Source organism: Anas platyrhynchos, chromosome 2 (assembly GCF_047663525.1).
Source record: "Anas platyrhynchos isolate ZD024472 breed Pekin duck chromosome 2, IASCAAS_PekinDuck_T2T, whole genome shotgun sequence".
Lineage (NCBI taxonomy): Eukaryota > Metazoa > Chordata > Aves > Anseriformes > Anatidae > Anas > Anas platyrhynchos.
The window spans coordinates 84,259,724-84,285,369 of NC_092588.1; the positions used below are offsets into that span (position 1 = coordinate 84,259,724).

At 35.6% G+C, this 25,646-nt stretch overlaps 1 protein-coding gene across 7 annotated transcripts in view; it reads left to right on the forward strand.

Annotated features, from left to right (window-relative positions):
• Window positions 1-18,842, forward strand: part of CDH10 (cadherin 10) — a 111,104-nt gene extending 92,262 nt beyond the window's left edge. For 5 of the 7 annotated variants that reach the window (XM_072035007.1, XM_072035010.1, XM_021269342.4 and 2 more), the window contains exons 8-12: window positions 3,164-3,300; window positions 5,474-5,595; window positions 14,589-14,697; window positions 16,637-16,888; window positions 17,760-18,842. In XM_072035007.1, the coding sequence (XP_071891108.1) occupies window positions 3,164-3,300; window positions 5,474-5,595; window positions 14,589-14,697; window positions 16,637-16,888; window positions 17,760-18,253 (1,114 nt within the window). In that variant the 3' untranslated portion in view covers window positions 18,254-18,842. The other 2 variants (XM_072035011.1, XM_027451650.3) reach the window with 2 other exon arrangements.
• The last annotated feature ends 6,804 nt before the right edge of the window (window positions 18,843-25,646 follow it).

Here is a 25,646-nt window from a genome sequence, read left to right on the forward strand (position 1 = left end):
CAAAAGCTGCCCCTAGGGAGCACGAGCAACCAGGAGCAGGCAAACAGGGCGTGGAGCATCAGAAGGGAGTGGCGCAGCAGTTAGCGCAGGCAGGGCGAGTAGGGAGGGCCCCTCGCCACTCTCTTGCAGTGGTCTTTCCCTTCGGTACTGGTACTGGTAGCCTGCTTGCGAGAAACCTGGCCATGGCATCAACCAGGCAGAAAACCATGGCCTCTGCATCTCTTGTGGCCTCTCCAGCCACAGTCACCAGGTTCCTAAAGTACCTAGATGATAACTTCTTGGTGCAGGTTCTAAGGGAGCCAACTAGGAAAGGTGCTCTCCTTGATCTGTTGCTGGAAAACAGAGAGGGTCTTGTGGGAGACGTGGCAATTGGCGGCCGTCTTGGTCATAGTGACCATGAAGTGGTTGTGTTTAGAATTTATGGCGACAGAAGGAAAACTGACACCAAAACTTCAGCCCTGGGTATGGGGAAAGCAGACTTCAGGCTGCTCAGAGAACTAGTCAGCAAGGTCCCCTGGGAAGCTGCTTTTGAAGGCACTGGCATGTATGAGTACTGGTCAGTCTTTAAGCACTGCCTTCTAAAAGCACAAGGTCAGGCAATTCCAAAATGTCAGAAGGCAGGCAGGTGGGGCAGAAGGCCAGCCTGGCTGACCAGGGATCTTCTGAGGTGCTGTTCGTGTTTTTAGGGAGAAAATTTGTGGGGCCAAAGCCCAACTGGAGTTGAAGCTGGCCATGTCTGTGAGAGACAATAAAAAAGGTTTTTTTAGATATGTTAATAGAAAAAGGAGAACCAAAGAAAACATAGGTCCACTACTTGACGGGGAATATCTCCTCACAGACAATGACATAGGCAAAGTGTTTAATGCCTTCTTCACCTCCGTCTTCAATGCTGATGATGAGCTTCAGGACCCAGGGTGCCCTGAGCGGGAGGACCATGATGGTGGGAATGACAAGCTCCCAACCACCCCTGAATGTGTGCGGGATTTGCTGCTCCACCTGGATCCATTCAAGTCCATGGGTCTGGTTGGGAGTCATCCCAGGGTGCTTAAAGAGCTGGTTGACATCATCGCAGGACCTCTCTCAATTATTTTTCAATCATCTTGGGAAATCTGGAGAGGTCCCAGTAGACTGGAAGCTGGCAAATGTTGTCCCAATTTTCAAGAAGGGTAAGAAAGAAGACCCTAGCAATTACAGGCCTGTCGGTCTCATGTCAGTGCCTGGTAAAATTATGGAGAAGATGGTTCTTGAAGTCATTGAGGCGCACCTGGGGGACAATGCAGTCACTGGTCCCAGCCAACATGGGTTCATGAGGGGTAGGTCCTACCTAACAAATTTGATTTCCTTTTATGATAAGATCACCCATCCAGTTGACCAAGGGAAACCAGCTGATGTGACCTTTTTGGACTTCAGCAAGGCTTTTGACACGGTTTCCCATAGGATCCTACTGGACAAAATGTCCAGCATACAACTTAACAAAAACATCATACGATGGGTAAGAAATTGGCTGATGTGCAGGGCTCAAAGGGTTAATGGGGCCACACCTGGCTGGTGGATGGTCACTAGTGGGGTCCCTCAAGGCTCCATTTTAGTGCCAATCCTCTTCAATGTCTTTATATATGATTTGGATGTAGGAGCTGAAGGTGTTTTGAGCAAATTTGCCAACAACACCAAACTTAGAGGAGTTGTGGACTCGGATGAGGGTGGAAAGGCCTTGCAGAGAGATCTGGACAGATTGGAGAGCTGGGGAATCACCAACTGCATGAAGTTTAAGAAAGGCAAGTGCCAGCTCCTGCACCGGGGATGGGGCAACCCTGGCTATACGTACAGACTGGGCGATGAGACGCTGGAGAGCAGCCCTGCAGAGAGGGATCTGGGGGGTGTGGTTTACAGCAAGTTGAATATGAGCCAGCAGTGTGCCCTGGCAGCCAGGAGGGCCAACCATATCCTGGGATGCATCAAGCACAGCATCGCTAGTTGTTTGAGGGAGGTGACTGTCCTGCTCTACTCTGCACTGGTCTGGCCTCACCTTGAGTACTGTGTGCAGTTCTGGGCACCACAGTACAAGAAGGACATTAAACTGTTGGAGAGTTTTCAGAGGAGGGTGATGAAGGGCCTAGAGAGGAAGACATGAGGAGCGACTGAGGGCACTGGGCCTGTTCAGCCTGGAGAAGAGGAGGCTGATGGGGAACCTCATCATGGTCTACAACTTCCTCGCGAGGGGGAGTGGAGAGGCAGGGGACCTATTCTCTGTAAACAACAGTGATAGGACTCACGGGAACGGTGTTAAGCTGAGGCAGGAGAAGTTTAGGCTGGACATCAGGAAGAGGTTCTTCACCAAGAGGGTGGTTGCACACTGGAACAGGCTCCCCAGTGAAGTAGTCATTGCACCAAGCCTGTCTGAATTTAAAAAGCAATTGGACTGTGCACTTAGTCACATGGTCTAAACTTTTGGGTAGACTTGTGTGGTGCCAGGACCTTGCTGATCCTTATGGGTCCCTTCCAACTCAGGATATTCTATGATTCTATGAATCTATAGAAAGTCCTTTGACATGAGCATGTTCATAAAAGTGAAATTTCTGCATATGAACTTATTTTTTATATATATATTTTAATTTCATCTCCAGTAAATTAACATATCCTGAAGTATGTAAGTGTATAAGTAAAGTAGAAGGAGAGCTTATAACACCACTTCTGAAAAGCTCAGAAATTATCTGTCTGTCTCAGTCTAAAGGAACAGTACATCAAAGAGAATTTTCCTTTATGGATTAAAGCAATCATTGAATCATTATATTGAAATTCTGACTTACTTTTTATGATTCTTATACAGGTCTATAGAAGTTCAGATGATCAAATATTACGCTATTTTATCATATTTATGAAATTCTTTCAATTTTTATTCCTCATTCTACAGAATTACTCTTAAGAATTTTTATAAACGTGCACATGCAATTTCAATTTTAGAAACAATCATTAAAATAAATAGCAATGATCAGTGTGGGGAAAAAAAAAAAAAGAAACACCAAATTTACAAAAACTAAATATTTGTTTTATAAAAAGCTTTTTAATGTAATGTATAGAACCTAAAAAGTGTATTGACTTGCTGTGAAACATGCTTTTTTTCATTTTCTATCCTTTTAACAATAATTTCTTTCTTTGTGTGCAGGTTTTCTCTGGATCGTCACACAGACCTTGACAGGATATTCAATATTCATTCTGGAAATGGGTCCATCTATACTTCTAAGCCACTTGACCGTGAGATATCACAATGGCACAATCTTAGCGTTATAGCAGCTGAGATCAGTAAGCCAATTTGATCTTTTTTTCATTCAGTTTTCCTTAGCCTGCAAAGTTACAGCTGTGGCTCCATGCAAAAAAAAATAAATAATAATAATAATGAAAAAATTTCCTTCCTGCCACCCAATTCTGTAAGATATTCTTGGAAATTAAATTGGGGTAATAGATAACAGCAGCTATCTCCATGTTGCTTTTTTTCCCCATCTTCTTCCTTCAATGACCTTTAATATCCAAGCTACTTTTGAAATGTCACCCAATTAAGTAGTAACACTGGAGTGATTTTGTTTCCTTTCTTTCCTTTGAGGAAAATGACAGATTTTGATGTTACAGTAGCAGAGTTCAAAATGGTAATCTATGCTTTTGTCTCTTTAGGTTTCTTCATTTCCTTAGGAATAATTTTATTATCTCTTCCTTTGGTATCCACACCTACAGCTCTTGGAATCTTACAAGTTAGTTAGGTTCCACTTGACCCCTAAGATGTAACATTTCTTGGACTGTTTACATCTTTTTGTAGATATTTTCATGTTGAAAGTACAAAGAGGAAAGCAAAGATCCCACTACATGGTTGAGATTAACTCTAATCCCTCTGCCAGATAATTTTCTGAGAGACAGAAATCTGATCTTTGAAATCAGCTAGTGAAGGTCTTTCAAAGTGTACTTTCAAAGACACTGATTTTTAGGGTTAATTCTGAATCACTCAGAGAAGTTGCTGATCAGCAGAGAAGCACAACTGGCAGGAACTACAATGCAGAGAACTAAATGGAACATCATGTCCAGACAATTAACTAATCTTAGCCTGCCCAGTATTATTTCTGTAGTTGGAGACCTGCAGTAGGCTGGTTGTATTGAGCACACCCAGTAGCTTTGTTTTTTTTTTTTTTTTGCAGTGCATGTTCATGAGCTTGCACTCCTGCACAGTGTTGTCCACTGTTGTAAGAATACTTATCAGAAGCATTTATATACTGAAGAAACCTATTATCATTTTATACCTATATCATATCACAGTGTTCAACTTATTTCCTGCCAGAATATAGTTGGGGCAGCTAGGTTTCTCTAAAGAGGTACATTTGTTTTGGAGAAAGAATGGAAGGGGGAGAATAGTTTTTAAATATTTAAAAATGTTACCTGTGAACATGAGACAACAGGAGAACAGTGATAAAAATGGAATGCACTTGGAAATCTAGTATAAATATGGAAAAATGTCCCAAACCTGCCACTTTAAACATTTCAGCATGTCAAAAAGATCCACATCACATTTCAGCAAAGACATTATAAATCACATGTGAACTTAATGTCAGTTACTCCTGAATATTTACTGTTTTATTTGCTTCATCTTAAAACGAAAAAAAAATAAATAAATATGAGTCATCCCTATTGCTATTTATCCTATTCCATTATGGTAACAAAATCATATAAATTTTAGCTACCAGTCAGCAGAATTCAAAGAAATGGCTGTACTTTGTTAATCCCAGGCATTACTCTTGCTAGATCTGCAAGTGGGAACAATGAACTTGTATTACTGAATTAACCTATAGTAAGTAATGAGAGGGCACTCTAAATAATACTCAGGGTAGGGCATCTTGGGAGGTAGATGGAGTTACTATTGTTGGTTTTTAACCTAAGGTCTGAAAATCTACATTTGTATTTTTAAGACAATTTAAACATAAAAAACTCTAATTCTAATCACTTCTGATTTTTATTGGGATATTTATATTGGCTTTATCAGAATTTCTCCCTATTTAATAAAGGCACAGGAAAGCTTTAACCATATTTCTCTTCTGTGTAAAACAAATCAGATTGCAAATCATTTTAAAATTACAAATCAAAACCTTACCTCAGAATGATACCCCTGAGCCCACCAAATCAACAATTTTGTCATTATAGTAATGGGCATACTTTTCACATGCTATATTTGCATAGAACACTAGCAGTAGCAGCCCCTACTTTCATGTAAAAAAATTAATTGCTCACTAGATAACAATACATTGTTCTTTTTTTACTCTAAGCAAGACGTCTCCTTACTTTTCAGCAGACCCGATTCTTACCTGGTACCAGTTTATATGCTACATTTTGATTAATTTCAAACCTAATTTTAAATGTCTACTGCTCATTATATTTGGAAGATAGAATAATTTTAGTAGGAAAATAAGCTCATTATTCTTCTCTTTTCTCTTGTCAGACAACCCCAAAGACACTACTCGTGTTCCTGTCTATGTAAGAATTTTGGATGTTAATGACAATGCCCCACAGTTTGCTGTATTCTACGATACCTTTGTCTGTGAAAATGCAAGAGCTGGACAGGTATGCCTTTGATAAATACTTTCCACTATCGAACTTTGCTATGGCACTCAATTGTAGATCATTCTTGCCTGTTTTTTGGGATAAATTATGTCCAAAATATCTTTTGAAATTTTGAAAATGAAAGTAGCAAGTAGCTCTGTAGGTGAGGCTTAGAGTGAAATACCAATATATTACAACAGCATCAGTGTGTGAATTACCACTTTCATCAACCTAACTCTTTAGTATTGTTAAATCCTAATTAGATAAGCCCAAGAGACATGGACATAATTAGCTTTGCCATTACCTTCACAGAGAAAGCAAAATGTTATATTTATCTACTAAAAAGTTGATTTATTTTCAATAAATTACAACTGGCAAACCTCAAATATATTTCAATTCATTCTGTTGGTGATTACAGCCTACATCTGTCACCTTTGTATTTCTTTTTCTTTTCCAGTTGTAATATTTGTCTTACTATCCCACCAAAGACTTTTGAAAATAAAATATACACCATACAGTTTTCATCTGGGAACATACGATTTTGTTTTGCTTCTTACGGGCTACAGAAAGCATACTTTAATTTATGTGAAATGACTGCAGTGCTTAATATCCAGTTCCTAATAGGCAGCTGCTTATTAGAACTGTTAAAAAACTGTTTTCCTATTAGAGCACAGCATGTCCCAGAGCACAGTCAGCCAGTAATAAATCCTCTAAAACAATCACAATAGAAACTCAGTGTAAGCATTTCAGCACCTTTGAATAGAACATGGAAGAAGTGCCAGCTTGTCTTAACTGTTTCAGTTATCACATATATTCAGTTGCATCACAAGTTTTGCATTCAGGTTGCCACTTGTCTTTCTAAAGCAACAGTAGTTAGAAATTATAACAAGGGACTTAAGCTTCAAATTTATAATATATTAAATATTTAGCAATATTGAGTAATATTTGCCTCCTAGTCGATTTTTAAGATAATTCAAGCTGATGGATGAATGGAAATTCCTGACTAAAAATCTAGAATTTCTGACAGTTGTAGTGTCTTCAATGAATGCTAAAATAACATTTTAATCAATTCAAATATAAGATATGTGTTGAGAATTGAAAAGGTAGAAAAGTGAATTTTCTTTTGCAGTTTCACCAGCATCTCTTTAGTTGAAAAAAAAAAAAAAAAAGAAGGAAACATATTAATCCAGAACTCTTATTCAGTTTGAAGTTTTAGAATCTGTTTTGTCCAGGTTTAATAACGATGGAGAACACAAGCAGCGTCGTATTTTAAATGTACTTTGGAGTATCCTTTTCTTTCTGAGCTACCTAAAATATTTAAGTTACTATAATTTTAAGATAAATATAAAACTTATTTCTGCATTAAAACTCAATTTCTGTTTACATTCAGAAATGGCTGTCAGACAAAACAAACAAACAAACAAAACCCGACTAAGTATTTATAACTAATAAGTAAGAAGCTAAATAAGTGTACATACCCATTTATTTGAAGTGTTATAATGCTCAGCAGTATCTCCCTTGTCAGAAGGAAGTGCTATTTTATATATAATATATAATTATAATTATTATATATATTATATAATTATAACCATTTTTAAACAATCTGAGTTGCAATTGAGTCTTTAAAAAAATCAATTCACAGGAAGAGAAAAGAAAAATACAATGCAGGATAACACAAGTAATCTATTTGAATGTAATTATATTCTTGCTAACTGGATGATCATTAATAAGACTTGTTATTTTGAAATTCAGTCTGTCTTGAGGGATTGAATACAATTAATCCATACTAAATAACGTTTGGTTCCTTCCATGTGTGTTATTTTTCTTTCCTGATTGTTTTTCCACTGTCTCTCTCCTCTCTCTCTCTCTCTCTCTTTTCGTGTGTGTGTGTGTGTGTGTGTGTGTGCGCGCGCACGTGCGTGTGTCTTTGGCACTTCACAATCTTCTCCTACTCTGGTTATTTTAATACATATATACATGTGTCTTGGGGATTATATATATATATATTTAAAATGTAAAAATATTGAGTAACAAACATACACCCCATGCCATAGGCCTTGCAGTAACAGACCTGTACAGCCTCAGATGCCCAGCACCCTTCTGGTCCTTTCAAAAACCATGCCCTTTCTCTGAAGAACTATCTGCCTGAGCCAGAGGTATCAGATAGGAAAACAGCGTGGCTCCCTACAGCTTTCAAAGCCTCAGAAGTAATAAGGAATGTTGGAATGTTGTGTTTTCATCTTTTTGGGTCCCTAAGAATGCTTGCTTAGTTTTACCAAATCTAGTAGATATGTATAAATGTATATAGATATGTATATATCTACTCCCTTTTTAATTTTTCCCGATGTTACATAAATCAGTCTAGCTCATCATAAATTCTCTTTAAATGACATTTTAAAATGTCTGATTTATTCTTTTTTGCTTGCTTGTTTTTCCTGAATCTTCATCATAAATTATATAATCATGCTAGGTTTCTTTCACTAATTTTTTCCTCCTCTTCTTATAAACTCATTTGACCCACATATAAAAACATTTTTTTTATAAGGGATATTTACCCCAACATAGCTGTGCTTAAACATGGCTTTTGTTACCTCTATATTTCCAACAATTTCCTTACTGTATTCAACAAATGTCTTTCTATTCATTATTCCTCTTATTGAACTCGTTGAACTTACTGAAATTAAAACAAAGTATCTATTTAAAACCTAAATTATTTCCTAATTCATTTTCTAGTAATTTTATTACTTCTCTCTTTTTTTTTTTTCTCTATATGTTTTTATAGAAGTTTCTTGTATCTTTTGATCCTGAAGTATTAGTTTATCTTTCTTTTTTGTATCTCCCTTTCTTTAGTTATACTACAATTTGTGGTCAATTTACTTGAATATTTTCTTCTTTCTTCTTCTGTCTCTTTTAATCTATTTTTACTTCAGTCCCTTCAGTCTATTTCCTTATATTCCATGTATTCCAGTGGTTTTAGTGGTTCTAGAATTTTCTTTTTGCACCATTTTATTCAATAACTCTCAAAGTTTTACTCTGACTTACTCCAGTAAAATAAAGTTTTAGTAATGGAAATCAACATAGGGTTTCCAAATAACTTTTTTTTTTTCCTTAATAACACATATTTTCTTTTATTTGCACAGAATTTAAAAGCAAACGTATAGTTTGTTTCAGAAAAAATAAAAAAAAAAGAAAGAAAAAAAAAGATTATTTACATTTTCAGAGGACCTCAGCACAAAGGCGAATTGTTTTGGAAAAAACAACCTACACAGCAACATTGTTTCTACTGTTTTATCTATTTTTTTTTTAGTGGCTAGCAACCCTCTTTGACTACTGTAAGGCTCTTATATTTCTGGCTGGTTTTCATTGGAGTAATGTTCTTGGCTTCCCTGCTGTTGTCACTGCTTTGTGCCACTGCTAGGATGCACAAAGCAACATACTGTGGGAATAGTGGAGGTATCCCACAGCTGATCAGTACAAAGGGAAAACCATGCTGTATGAAATGTAGGGTGTTTCACATTAATACTAATGACATCAGGAAATCATACATGAAAATGCATTCACATTCTGTTTATTTGTTTTGTTTAAGGTAACCCAGAAGCACCCCCTCTCTCCCCCCACCCCATACCATGAGAAGTAAACAGAACAAAGGACAAACAGTGTTAGAAATGGCTCATTCTTCAAAATAGGATTAAATAAAAAAATAGGATTTATTAAAAGAATAGAGGTAAGCAAACAGCGCTGGGTGCACCAGGAGTCTCCGCTCCACCAGGACGCACACCAGTTACATCAAGTAGCTGATTTTTATGCTCCTAGACTAATACATATTCATTACTACTTCTAAAAAAAATAGATTATTATAATTAGCTTCTGGGGTCCAGTCCCTCATACTGGAGCATGCGCATCAGTCTCCGGTGGTCCCTCTGGGGGTCTCTAGGGGTCTTTCATGCTGAAGGCTCGTAGTCTTCCTCTCCAAGTTTTTTTCTTGTCCTTCCCCTTTGTACTCCTTGGCACCGTGTCAAGTCTATACAGCATCCCCTGCAGGTCTTGTCTCCTAGCCGTCCTTCAGCTTCTTTTTTTTCTTCTTCTTAATCTCTTGGCCACCTGGCCAGATATCAGAGGCCTGCATAGTATCCCATAACAGTCACTAGTTGTTATCAGTTGTTCTGAAACCCCCAGACATCAAAGACTTCATACAAACACAAATAGCTTTCTTATTGACACTTCACCAGTAATTAAAACATTCTTCACCAGCCATTCACAGGGACAGTCACACCTATAGCAGTGTTAAATTAATCTCGAAGAAGACAAAAAAAAAGGCTGCAACTGTTAGAAATAGAAGTCCGGAATAACAAAAGCAAACAGGTTCATAAATTTGAGGAGTATTTTCTGAAGACTTGATAAATTGCCTAGAATGAGGGGGAGACTGGGACACACTGCATCTGTGGTTCAAGAATTAAGTTGCCAGTGCAGGGCCCAGAGGCAGACAGGACAGTTCTTCATGGACACAAATTGTTAAAACATTCCTAACAAACAGTAACATTTGTGTTTTGATGCACTGTCTGGAGCAATGGAATACTCACCAACCAGGCTTGCCCCTCACCACATCTACAACACAAAAAATAAAAATAAATTGTGTGACTATTGCATTCATATTATGTAATGTAAGAACCCCCTTAGATTATTAATATTGTTTTGTGTCAGTACACTTACCAATGCAGTTGCTCTGTCTATAAAGGCTACGAAAAATAATTTTATTACCATTCCAAGGAAACAAAAGTTCCCCAGATTTCCATTTTTTGAAATAGCTGTGATAGCATTTAAACTTCCTCAGACTAGCTATTTCCTGGTAGGCTCTCTCTTTCTGAAATTCCGGTATGTTAAATCAGTTTATCATGAAAAGTCAGGGTGAGAGTAGAACTTGATCTTATTTATTTTCTCCTTTACTTTCTCCTTCTCCTAACTAAACAGGATTTCTAATGAGACAGGAGTATGTGGATGGATGTTGTTGTTTAATTTCATTTAAAAAAACATAGTATGAAATGGTATAGACAAATATAAGAAACTGAAGACTAAAGCCTTTAATGTTTCAGTATTGTTTAGTTTTCCTATGAAATAACAAAAATGTATGTTAGCAGTGGCAAATATGCTGTAAGACATATTATCTATATTTACAATGTAACTCTGGGTGGTAGATGAACTATAACGCAGGGTTTACTCTCTACCATTTCAAAGGAAAAAGCTGCTGGGGAATTAATGTAGAACTTGATTACAAATAAACAGGTGTACTCCGTGATAAATGTCTTTTTGTTCTTCAAGTGGATTTGCATGTATTTAATAGTTACCCTGCAATCATTTACTGCCCATAGTTTTCAGAGTCAGGCAAACAACAGCTAAAAATGATTATACTGAAGGCTGTCTCAGTCCTTGAAGCTTCAAGAATGAGTCCATCTTTGGTAAAACACAGATAGTATTCCAAGTGGCTGCCTAGCAACTGTGCAGAAAGGAAAGCTTGTGCAACACAGCTCCCATGGTTACTTACACTCTTAATTACTTCCATCAGTGCTGTGCCCACAAACAATGGGATAATAACCAGATGGAAATTGTCGTGTTACTGGATTTACCTGCAACGGACGGTGGTAAAGTGTGCCTAAACTGTTTAGATCTGTGGAAAAAAAATAAAATTGGGGTGAACAAAGACACATTTTCGTAAGATCCATAAATTGCCCCCAAGAAGGCTGAGATTGAAATATTGGAGGAACAAGACATGGAACAGAAAATACAATACACCGAAAGTCTGGAAGATAACGTAAGTCTTATGAACCACTTTCACCTTGCAATCACTTGGACGAGGTAGAAAAAGAAGAGTCAAATACAAAGAACTGTCAGATACAAGTGGTATGGGTTTGAAGGGTTTGACACCAATCCAAGTCTTGATTAGACAATTCTTAGAGAAGAGGAAGAACCTTTAGAGTCTAAATGGCTAATCTGAAAAAAATCTGAAAATACGATTTCCTGTGATACACCAGCACACTGGGGTTATGGGTGTCTCCTCTCCTTCGTTTTGACCAGAACCCATGAAATAAAGGAATGGAGGAAGTAAATACAAAGAAGCAATCATGAAAACAACAAATGGTAATGCAGCTGAGTGAGATTCCCGACCTCACCCCACTCTCAAACAGAAGTTGTGATAACTCTTTTTTGTTCAACAGTCAGCAAGTCAAACATCCCATTTAGGTTGTGGGACCTCATCTCCCACCCAAATTTCCAATGCTGCTATAATTGTCTGCAAGAGAGATGGAGTAGGCAAGCAAAGAAATCACTGAAACAATCTACATCACTGATTGTGGGCTACACGTCTGTATTTTGAGTACTTCTCAGCAATATAGGAAGAATCTGCTGTTTCCCTTGCTCATTTGTATGTTGAGGCCATGCGTTGTCTGAAGGCTGCTTCACATACAGGTCTTGAAAGAACATATGCAGTGCTTCAGAAAGTTGACAGGAAGATGGTGCTCCCTCCGAAGACCACAGGCCCTGATCTATATAAACTTCACCCACACTGGTGAAGTGTGTATTCCTTGTGCTGACATACACCAGGAACTTGGGTGCACCAGAGATACTGCAAGGAGAACTTTCCAGGCTTGCACAGGCGATGATGAGTGCTTGTTTTATGTGTATGTGCATTTATTTGAAAAGGAGCTAGTAAAGCACTTCCAATGTAAATTATCAGTAATATCTTCATCTGCAAGGATTGTTAAAAGCTTGGGTTCTAATTGAGAACAATAGCAAAACAAATAGTGCTGTTACTTTTGATGTACCTGTGAGATGCTATAAATGTGATAATGCACATAAACACATTGTTTCAATAAGATTGTCCTTAAAACTTTACCTTTTAAAGATACATATCAGCAACTAATAGGAAACTGCATAATATTTAGTCAGCCAAACATTTCTCAGCATTTACAAATTATCTGTACATTTTCATATCCAAAGGATGCTTGCAACCAAAAAACAAAAAGCACAAGAAGAATTTTTTCTTCCTAATATAAGCAAATTACTTGAATTTGCTTACAAAATGTATTATATTATCAAACATGATAAGTATTCAATTCAGAACTTCAATTGCTACAAGAAATGATGGATGGGAAAGTTAATAGGTGACTTTTTTTTTTTTCAGTTTGTTCTGCTAAGAGTTCTGGACACTGGTTGATATTGTTGTGGTGGGTTAGTAACCTCTGTAAATTATATATATAAAACAACTAGGCAATAAAAAAAATCTAAATACTTATTCTAAATGATGGGTATGGACAATCACAAGTAGATAACTGGATTTTCATCAGCTTAACACCAACAACTGACTGTGTTCATGGTCTCCACTTGTGAAGTAAAATGGACTATTTTTTTCTTGACTTAAGAAATATCTTTAATTTTGCAAAAGTCTCTAAAGATTTATTTGCCAATTTACTTATAAACTCACTAAATAATTAAAAGATTCATTCTTTAAAAGCAAGTACTATGCTACAGTTGTATTATCTGTTTTGCTCATCCAGTAAGATATTGGAGTTTTATGTGATTAAACAAATTTAGAGGAAGACAAAACTCTACATGAGAAAGAACATAAAGTGCTGTATTAAAGTAACTCAAATCCTTGCCTCATGAAGAAATTTGTTGCTGTATTCTGGATGTACAAGAAAGAAATTGGGAGTTAATCATGCGTTTGTTAAACTGGAGTATAGTGCAATCATTGATGTTAAAGATGATTGGTCCTGACAAAACCTTAAAAACTGATGTATTTGGAGGAAGGGGAAGAGGAAAACCAAAGAATTTAACAATTATGCCACAGGGAAGGAATTGTGTCAAAAATTAGAAGTTATTGCATGCTCGAAAAAACACTGCAATTTAAAATGATGGATCAGATATGAATAATAAAAAAAAGACCTAGGCTAAAGATTAATCTATTTATGGCAAGTTAAACTTAAGAAAATAACTGAACATTCTCTTTCTCACACACACACACAAAACAGCAATAGGTATAGTTTTTATTGCTAAGATGTAAAACAAAATAAAACACCACACAAAGCACTGAAACAAAGCAATGAAGAAAACAAAAAATGTGTTTTGTTTGGTAAGTGGCTCCTTGATAGCCTCAGGTCTAGAAATGTCAGAGGAAAAAAAGCCAAACACTTATTTACCTGACAGATACACAAACATTGATGAAAGTTTTACTATTACTAGCAAACAAACAACAACAACAAAAAAAAAGTAGGGATTGCAGAAAGCACTCCATTTAAGCATCAAACAGATCTGATGCAGCTTATTCAGAGAACAGTGACACCAGATTCAGATCCCAGCCTGAGGTGGTGAATCTGTATGGCATTATGTATTACATGTTTCACAAGTAGAAATATATCCATATAATTTAACTGGCATTTTTAATTTCCAGAATCTTATTTGTATCTTTTGCTTTACTAAGAAACAGAAGAATGTTGTTTTAGAAACAAATGTTCTTATTTTGAAATTTAATTTGAAACTTTAACTTCCTTACCAAAAGCATCTAATAAAATCTAATATCTGATAAAATAGCATTTTTATCAAATATATATGTATACATTTATGTATATACACATATATATATCCTCTGAATTCCTGTTTTAGGTGTTGATTTGATCATAGTTTTGTTCTTTATGTAGTTACAAAAATACATAAATATGTATTAAAAAAAAAAGAAACAGAGGAGGACTAAGTTATAAGCTGACCATTTTACATGTGTACATATAACACCATATGAAATATGTATGTGCTCTCTTGTTGGAAAACTTATATGATACATTTTTTCAACATTTGTTCAGTTAATATGTTCTGCAGTTTAAGTATTAAGTCAATATGTACATAGTTTGCATACAAAGTTTTCTTAACTCTTCTAGTCTTAAAATAATTACAGTTGTGTAAACAAACTAGATTTATGCTTGTTTGTTTGTTTTGTTTATGTTTGTTTGCTTGCTTTTTCTTCCCTGTAGCTTATTCAGACCATAAGTGCAGTAGACAAAGATGACCCTCTCGGGGGACAAAAATTTTTCTTCAGTTTAGCTGCTGTAAACCCTAACTTCACTGTTCAGGATAATGAAGGTAAAATTCATGCCTGGCCCATGGAAATTTTATCTTTACTATCTCATATACATGCCTACAATATCTTGAATTTTCTTTTATATCTACCAATATATAGAGAAGCTCTTTAGGCTACTGCTAACAATAATAATTCTGCATGGATGTTTGTGGTTTGGGACTTCTATATTTTCATCTGTGCAGGAAAGGCAAAAGTTAGTTTGGTAAAAAATAGAATTAAAAAAGTTATAAAGAAAATCAGTGAAAGTGTTGGTTTAGGGTGAGTAACCAAACAAAGAGAGGAGAAAAAAAAGCTGCAAAAATGGTTTCACGTCGCAAGGTTAGATGTTTCACTTTAGCCTTCTGTCTGGTTCCGATTCCTCTGGTTTTCTGTTTTGCTTCTTTGTGACGATGAATGAAAATGATGACTCCAAGCACCAGTTTGTTACTTCCTTTGATTCTTTGTCAGATTCCTCAGCTTTTATAAGGTGAAAAATTTCAGAAGATTCTGTGGGACAACAAACTCATTTTGGCCTTCATTATCTGTACAATTAACAGAGATTCTGTAGATCACAGAAGGAATAAATGAGGGGATACAATGTAACATTCAAATAAGTTAAATTCATAAAGGCAATGGGAACAATTATATTTTAATGATGAAGAATACAGGAAGTAACAGGCTGCAAACAACTTGAGGAAGATTTGGGTTAGATACAAACTATATCAGTAGGGAGAGTGAAGAACTGGAGTGAAATTGTTTGTATATCTTATGAATTCCCCAGCAGCAGAGAAAGGTATTTAAAGACACATCAGACAAATTGTTTTTGATATCGAGTGAAACAAATAGCATGCAAATACCTCAAAGCAATCAAGGGATGCAGTAAAGAAGAACTTTGTATTTTCCTTCATGGAGGACATGAAAAAAAAAATCAATTAATTTTTTAAACAAATATTACATGCTAGTGATTATGTCCTGAGCATGTAGAGGTATTGACCTTGGTGTTTCTTTTCTATCCAAAATTACTTTCTTCCTTTTGCATGAGTTATTTTAATTCAGCCTGATATTGGCTGGTGAGATAGCTAACCATTTACCTCAAGAAATCCAGGTGTGATGGAAATGATATCTTCCTTCTAATGTCCATATTTTCCCTCTTTTGGACTAAAAAGTCCAAAACTGTAGTGTGGACTTACATTTTCAGAAACATAAAGTGGCTTTGACAATAGAACAGTCTCTTCCTGTTGCTCATTTCTTTCCAGTACCTTTTTCTTTCCTTCTCTGCCCTTGCATTGAATAGACTTGATGCTCAAATGTATTATGTAGAACTAAGATTCGTTTGCCACAAATACAATTTATTAAATTCACATCTCAAAACTGAGTAGGAATACCGTCTTTCAGTTTTCTGAATTCCTGAAAAAATTTTCCAACAAAAATTCTACGCCATGTGCTAAAGTATATAATTCATTGTTCTACAGCATGTTGAAAGTGTTTTAGTGTGGAAAATCTCATCCTGCATTTACAGATAGCATTCCCCTGGGTGCTGTCACAGAAGATCCATGGAAAGAATCTTTCAGAACAGAGTGCTTGTTAAACAGCGTGAAGTGGAAGGTTATTTTTTCTCCGTTGGCCACTTCATTTCAGGGCTTTAGCCATGGAATGGAACTGTGTTGTGCACTGCATGCATTAATCTATAAAACATTTTAAGCTTTGAGAAATCCTCTTTTCAAATCACACTCAGAGGTTCTGCAGAGGCACAGAGGAGCAGGCCAGCTGTACATAAAAAATCATAAATAGCTTTCTGATTAAATGTGAATGTCACTAGAGAAGAGAGGGATCACTATGATATGAGGAAAAGCCCATTTTGAAATACTACCCGTGACGTAAAATATTATAGCTTGCATGTACAGTATGTGATACATGTTTTATATTCCTATACAATACAACAGTATGTTTTAATCAATCTAGATAACACTGCCAGAATTTTGACAAGAAGGAATGGCTTTAGTCGACACGAAATAAGTACATACCTTCTACCAGTGGTGATATCAGACAATGACTACCCGATCCAGAGCAGCACTGGCACGCTGACCATACGCGTATGTGCCTGTGACAGCCGGGGAAACATGCAATCCTGCAATGCAGAGGCCCTGCTCCTCCCTGCTGGCCTCAGCACAGGGGCACTGATTGCCATTCTCCTCTGCATCATCATCCTGCTGGGTAAGAAAAATAAATGTATATTTTCCCCTGTGAGCAAATATGTCAGGCCTGACACATTTTACAAAGCTATGCAGGTTGGTGGAATTAATGACCAGGGGTTTTGCTTCTTTTGCAAGAAACATTCAACTGTGAATTAAAAGAAAAAAAAGCAAAAACTGTTTGCCTAGAAATTGGACATAGTAAAAATGAAATCAGGTCCCAGAGTGTTAAATGTATCAGTGTACAACCAGCAGCATTTTTATCCTTTTGTTGTCTTTAAAAAAGGGGATCAGGCAGAAGGAATAACATAATCAAAAATTGCTTTCTTTCATTTTTAACTTATTTTTTTTGAGAAAGAGGAAAAATCCTGTTTTATTTAAATAAATACCTAAAGTCAACTTGCAGTATATATTTCACATAGAATATGTTAGTGAATACTTTTACTATATTAAATCACTGTCTATCCAGAGGTTTCTGTGGGGCAACAAAAAATTTGCAAATTTTGTAAACACACTATTTTGTGGTTTTTAGAATATCACTTAATGACCAGTTGGAAAACAGTTTGAGCAGTATACTCCAAGCTTAAAAAAAAAAAAAGGGAAAAGAACTTCAGAATAAACCTGGCTATTTTAACACTCATCAAAGTTATTACAGGAGCGCTAGACAAAGCTCATGGTTCTGTAAAGCAGCACACACAATGTTTGCATTAAAAGCCCATTTTGGTACAGCCCTTACTGTGTTACTGTAATGCGGACAGTGAAGTTTATCCATTTATCAGATTTATCAGGCAGAAATGAGCTGGTGAAATGTTGCTGAAGTAAATCTGTTGTATCTGATGGTTCTGCTACTAAGAACTTGTTCAATCGAGATCTTCTTTCCTTCTCCCTTCAAGTTATAGTGGTGCTGTTTGCTGCTCTGAAGAGGCAACGAAAGAAGGAGCCTTTGATCCTGTCTAAAGAGGACATCAGAGACAACATTGTGAGTTACAACGATGAAGGTGGTGGAGAGGAAGACACCCAAGCCTTTGATATTGGCACACTGAGGAATCCTGCAGCTATCGAAGATAAGAAGCTTCGACGAGATATTATCCCTGAAACATTATTTGTACCACGGAGGACTCCTTCAGCACCAGATAACACAGATGTCCGAGATTTCATTAACCAAAGGCTAAAAGAGCACGATACTGATCCTTCTGCACCACCGTATGACTCACTTGCAACTTATGCCTACGAGGGAAATGATTCAATAGCTGAATCCTTGAGCTCCTTAGAGTCAGGTACTACCGAAGGAGACCAAAACTATGATTACCTCCGAGAATGGGGCCCTCGGTTTAATAAGTTAGCTGAAATGTATGGTGGAGGAGAAAGTGACAAAGACGCTTCTTAACCTACAGTAGGCTACATTTTTGGTTCCTTTGAGCGGAAGTAATTTTACAGACACCTTCTGCACTCAACAGTATTTAACATTCAGGAAAATTTTCCTGCCACTCAGCACAATGGTTTCCTTTTAAAATTTGTTTCCAGTTTGTCCATTAACGTCATTCATTCTTTCTAGTAGAATGCCACTTGGAATATATACAGCATTTTATTTAATCACCTTCCAAGAGCCAAAGCTATGGAAATTCAGTGTTGTCCATTTTAGTAATTAAAATAAAAAATACCTTACTTTCAGAAATTTGAACAGGGTGATAATCCCTTAAGCAACCTCATGTACAAGCCGCTTCTGTTAGATACATGTTCTACCCTTGCAAGTGCAGCTTTTAAGATGGCAAAGAAGAAAAAACCCAGTATGTCCTGTTCTGTACATTAAAATTTAAACAAATTGTACACGTGGTGTTAATAAGTGTAATATGCAGCTGGTTTAAAAAAAAAAAAAAAAAGTTTGTGCAACTTCATTTCATCAAATTCTATCTGCCAATGTTTTATATTTATATTTTTGTATTTATTTTTAAGAAATAAACCAGTTTTTACAACTATGTTGATGCTTGCCTGCCTGTTCTGGCCATCGATTCCAGGCTTGAAGAAAGCATGACATTTCTCCAGTGACAGCACAGCCAAGTGCCAATATCTCTATGCTGCATGCATTTAACACAGCTAGAAGTGCATGTGTTCACAGGGAGAGGAGCAAGTCGTAGATCTATTTGCTTGCTTGAAAATTCTACTTCCTAAAGCTGTCATGTTTAGGAGAAAATTTGTTTTGTTATCTTATTGTAGAAAGCTGAATTACTATTTTGTCTCAACATGAATTACACAATTCTAAAAACATGCTGATATAACTAATGCATAAAAGAATTAATTCTGAAAACTGAGATTATTTATTCTATCATCCTCCATTTTGAATCACAATTGCATCATTAGAGGTGATCTGTAACTGCAACAGAGAAACTGCAGAAAGATGTTTAAGCAGCTATTTTTATGCACCAACCTTTTCTAAAGCTAAATGACAAACCACTGCATGTTATTGCAACTATATGAGAGTAAAGTAATCTCTTTTAAAACTGCCAGGCTGAAGGCTGACAAAGTGCCAGTAAAACTAGCACACACTCCCACCCAATTTACTGAGTTTTCTGATGGCTTGGAAAAGTCTAGTAAAAAGAAAACTGAGCAACTAGCCAACCAGAACAGAAATCATAGCCTAGCTATCACAAAACAAAGTATGTATCCCAAGACATTTTAGGATGTCTCTTTCTTCCCACGGTCTTCAGATTACACAAATCTATTTTGCAAACAAGCACTCTGGGATTTATAAACATTTCCGAGAGGAAATAATTTCAGAGAAAAAGTAGGATGTGAGGTTCTGTGATAACTTTTTTACTGTGGAAGAAACACATCTGAAGGGCAATCTCTCCTTCTCTATCTCCGTTAACTTCTTACTGGCATAAAATCAACATGTATTGAAAATGCATTAGTCCTTCGAAAAGTGCATTGCTGCATTCTTATTACACCAGATATTTTTTCTCCTAAATGGACAGATTAAACCCAATGAAGTTGAAAGCTGAATACAGTGCCATTATGCAAGCTAGTTTGGTGCAATGAAGACCGAATTTTTATTGACTTGATATCAAATTAAAGTATTTGTTCCATTAAGAAACTTTGAAGATTATGGATTTTTCTTCATTTCACTCAATGTTACCTTCATTAGCGAAGGAATTTTGATATTCCTTAATAGAAAAATAATTCTGAGAATATTAAGAAACATCTTAGATATTCAGTATTATAAAGTTTTTTTTTGAAAAGCCATATGAACATTTTTTTATGATTATGATCTTTCTTATTATTATTTATTGAAATGGATCTAATTTTTCCTCCCTTCCCAACTTTCATTTGTCCTTCAACATGTACCAGTAGGAAATAAACACATAAAATTAATCCATTTAGTATGTATATAGCCAAAAGGCTCTCTTCCAATACTGTTCTCTGTCTGCAACAGCACTGAGATCAGTGCCACCCTGTACATTTAACTGAGTATGTACTAGGACAGAAGATAAAGGTAGCAATGCAGCTGCTTGCCATCACCATCCTTTTGCTAAAAAAAAGATTTCGGTTACACAAACCCAGACAACACTTTTACATGCAATTCAGTAAGGTTCTCTGTTCTATTCCTGAAAACAAAACAAAACAAAAAACACAAGCACCCCCCACCCACCTCCCTTCATAAATACATCAGCAAATATCAAGTAAGACTCTATTATTTTGATTTGCATTGCAGTATTTATTTCTGAATCTTAATGATTTTTTTTTTTCTCTGCCAGTACCTTTAAGGGGGTTATTTTATAATGATTGAGCAGAACCTTAAGCTAGTATTTAAAATTGAATCCTCCATGGCCTATTAAATAAAATAGTGGTATACCTTGTGGAAACATATAGCAACATATAAATATACTACTAAAAAATATTATATGAATAGTGTAAATGAAAATTACTTTTACTTCTTGCCATATCCTTGGAGTTTTATTTCCCAATACACTCTGGATTAAAAAGAAAAAACAAACAAACAAACAGAAATTCAGCACTATACATGTTACTGTACAAATAACATTTCAGTTTACAAATATCTACCATGTTACTGTACAAATACTGCATCCCAGTGAAAGTTTCCTTAGGAGCATGCTGTCATCCATGTGGGCAAATGATAAAAAATACTCAGGAAGTCATAATTCATAACTCATTGTCATATTCAATTTATTTTAGGAACTGCATCATCAGCTGAGTCTGGTCTTTAATATTGCACTCAAACATAGAATAGTCCATAAATAATGTGTTCTCCATGCCATAAATGAGTCACAGCAGCTTAGTAAAACCTAGGGCCTTAGAACAAGAGATGAAAGCCATGGAAAAGGAGAAGAAAGGAATCAAGGACACTATCTCAATGTCTCTTATTCCACTGAATGGTGAAGAATTGGAAAGTGAAACTCCCAAATGACTTGAAAAAGTAGAGAAAATTTAAGATAGGATACCCCCTTCCCAATCAGTACCTGATAAACCTAGTCACATGTGTGACTGAAATATAGAAAAATGTAACAGCGTGATAAGACTTTTGTACTGTTTAGTCCGAATTAATTCTCTATACCTTCTTATGATAAAAATGTTACAACAAAGTGAAAATTAAATACTGCATTTCAGGCGGAACATCTGAATGACTTACAAGACAAATATAATGAATGTTTAAAAATTCAGAAACTTCAAAACTATTGTAACCACTGAATCCACAGTGAGTTCTTAGTGCCTGTTCTACCAAATAATAAATACATACATACATGCATACATACATAAACTATGAATATTGAGAAAGGAGGGCTGTACAAGATCTTATGTTAACCAGATATATGAATAATAGATAAAATAACATTTCACAGGGCCTTTCAGGAAATGGTTGTTGGTAAGAACTGTTTAAGCAGATTAAATAGTGAATAAAATTTTTTTTTTTACTCATCACTGTCACATGGTAACATTTCCACCAATGCTACTTCAACACTTCAACAGCATATAAAAATACTATTCCTACCCTGTAGGGAAAAAAAAAAAAAAAAAAAAAGGTTTTTGCTGCTTGTCAAATTATTTATCAATAACATTGCCATCTATCAAAAGTGTCTACCCTTCATTTCTTTCACTCATTGCCCAGTGTGATTCCCTTGAATCAGTTTTTCCCACAATGGTTTTTGAATTTATTCTTGTGCTACCTATTACACAAAGTTGCAAGAAAAATATCCAAATCTGCTACACTATTCTCCTCCAAACCTCTTATAATTTGTTCCTACTGGAGTAATTACAAAGATACCTGTTAAGGGCTACAGAGCTTCTCACTATGCACAACCATTGCCCCCATGTTCTGCTTTTCAGACTGGTATGCCATTATTGTAGCAGAAAACAAAATATTTGAGTGTTCCTCTCAGCTTCCAACGTTTGGGAAAAAAGTAAGTACTTTCTTTTGCCACATCACTAATTCCTCAAAAGAAAAATCAATTATTATTTTTTTTAGGAAGACTAGTTAGTGACATGTATGTGGTATAAGCATATCAACAAGAGCTTAGGTTTCCTTCCTTTTCTTCAAATAGAAAACTACAGATCTGACTACAAAAAGTTACTAGGAGCTTTCAAGCACTGCATTATTTTATCAGACTCCAGTACCAAAATCACCCAAAACTAATCTGTTCACAAAAAGGTGAACAGATGAATGTTCAAGCTAAAACAATTTCACTTATTCATAACAGTGTAACCTGTTATGTCCAACGTATTATGGAAATAATAAACATAGGGAGATAAAAACAAATATAAGAAGATACATGAATGTAATTTTTCCTATAAAATGTCATGGGCTTCTCTATTGTCATTACAGTTTTATTGGGGCCTATTGAATCTCTACTCTAATATGGTCGAAGTGGCTGAAAAATCACATTATACATAATTGAATGCATATTTACATTTAATGTAAAAATAGTAGCAACAACTGAATCTCTAACTACAATAAGCCTGACAGGACTTATTTAATTCTTTGTTCTTTTGTTTTCTCTTCTTTAAAATTATCCAAATTTCCAAGTTATGCAAATGCCTCCTTTTTCAAAACAAAATTTTCAACCCAAACATTTAATTTTTAAGAAATCTTCATTGGTTTTAAGTTGATGTCAGCCTAAATAAACAATGAAAAAAAAAATAACATATTGAAAATAAAATTGAAAAGTACTCTTTCTTTGATTTTTGGCTACAAATGACATATTTCGGACAGTTATCTTTGAGTCTTACCTGGTAGATTGAGACATCCTTATCATCTCATATATATAAACATATATATGTATATATTAAACATATACTTGGCAAAATACCCAATTTCCATTTCCATTAATGTTTGCACAACAATATGTTGATTATCAGTTAAGCATGGAAGAAACCTTTCTTTTCTAAAAATACTTGCAAATGTTTAAATACAGTGCATGAAAGACTCTCAGCAAACCTCCTGTATATCCGTCCTTTTCAGGGAAACAGAGCAAACTCTAATTACATAATATTCATCAAAATGCCAGTGAAACCCGACAGTTTAATCCAAAGAGTATATTTTATGTTCTAAACATAATGTTCCAAATCCAAATTACTGGATGAAAAAGTTGTGTGATTTGCAGCTGTACAGTTAAAAAAAAATAAAAAAAAAAAGCAAATCCAAATCCAAGAAGTGAGTTAATCAATGACTCATGCAAAGTTTTGGAAGTCATAAAAGTGTTGACAAACTTTAATTTACAGAGGAACTTCGGTATATTTAACAATGGTGCATAAAGATATAAAGATTGGCTCTGTTGTAATACATGTCTCTATTATTCATTACCGCCTCCTGAATTTCATCATTACAAAGAAGCAATGAACATTTGTGATTTTGGGCTGTTTTCCAGATAGTGTGGTAATCTGCTTGATCACAGGGACAAAAGCTGTCTCTGAACCATTTTTTAAAGTGAAAGACACCTGCAGTACATTGCCTTCACTTGCTATGAACCAAGGCAGTCACAATAATCACATGTGGAGAAGGGAATTCCAGATTACACAGTCTGTTTAGTTTTCCAAAAGGTGTTTGAGAAGATCTACAATCAAAACTCCTAAAGAATTAAGCTGTCATAGTCTTCACCTGGGCAAAAGACAGAAAATCAATGATAGGAGTAAACATTAGGAGTATTAGTGAAGGTCACCCACCAGTGGAATCCTTCATAATTTGATCTTTTGACCTGAAAAATAAAGAGACAGTAGAGTTTATCTGTCATTATAATTAAGACCAGTAAATAAAAGGGCAGTCATAAGAACTGTAGGGACATGTTGGCAACATAAAAATGTGAATCGTATACAGGAAGGAGCTGCTGTTCACTGTGGTTTTCAATAGAAGAAAGAGAAGCCATTCCATCTGCCCCCCAGAACAAATCCCAGCCTATAATTCTGAATGCAAATGAATTTGTTATTTTATTCTTATTTCTTATTTTTTTTGTATCTGCAACTGCTGCTGAATGATCATGGGATAATTCTCCAGAAAATGCTTTAACAGTAGTATCCAGAAGAGAAGTAAGAATGCATTAAGCTGTACTGATAGAAAAACTTTCTCTTACTTGTCAAACCCAGTTAATCTTACCTTGCCTTCCCTAGAGTTGCACTTCAACATAAATAGGCCCAGAACATGAATTTATTCTATGAAAATGTATTGTCTACATTTTCAAGACTTTGCTGGCATAAAAGCTGTACAGTCATTAGGTTTAATGTGGCTATATTTAAAATGCCATTTAAATTATTTCTCTGGATAAAAGTCCATCAGACACACTGGAGGATAGTTAATTTATCTGCCATTGGCGCACTTTATTTAGTAACAGAAGTTGGTGAAACTTATTCATAACTGAGAGTGTGATGAAAAGTGTATTATTAGAAAGAACCTTGCCCATCTTCTCTCCTCCAAATTTTCCATGTTTGAGAAGTATGTTTTTTCTTGCTACTCTTTATTAATACATTCAAGGCAGAATAGACAAAAAGAAAATATTATTTTGAATGTCAATATTCAGTATATATGCACATATACATTATGTTCTTTACTTAAATATGCATATATATATATACATATGCATATGTATACATACACATATGCATACGTATAACGTTTGTTTCCCATGTCATGCCTAGGCATTATTATTCATATTAACATGAGACTGTTTTGGAAATGTCACAGCAACCTTTCTAGATGACACTTCCAGAAGAGAAACTTTAGACAGCTACTATGCACAATTATGCCAAATATACATATACATTTCTGTATCATCATCTCAAAACAGTGACCTAAGCAGCCTTAGTATAAATGATGCTGGAAGATAAAGGGGAAAAAAAAAAAAAAAAAAAAAAAAAAGCATGAAGGTTGTCTTCTGGCCTTTAATTATACTGTCTGAAAAACAGTTGTTGTAAAGAGACTCCACTAAGAGACTCCATTACTCAGTTAAGGGCTCAGTCTGGCCTTCTTCCATACTAGTGCACTATTGAGAGAGGAAGATAACTTCTTCCTTAACACAAATTTCCATATAAATGTACTCCAAATATTCTCATAGCTCCTACACTGTCAGCTATGTTAGTTCCTATTGCCCTGTTTTCCTCAGTTATGCATTGGATAGACTGCACTGGGAATGATTGAAGGCTACTGCATGACAACTTTTCTGTGCAGTCTTACCTCTTTTTGTACAGTTTGCAGTACAAGCATTCTAACCACACTGCATTCTTCCCAGACAAGCAGATTTCTACTTCTACTACAGCGTCTTAAAATAAAATAAAATAAA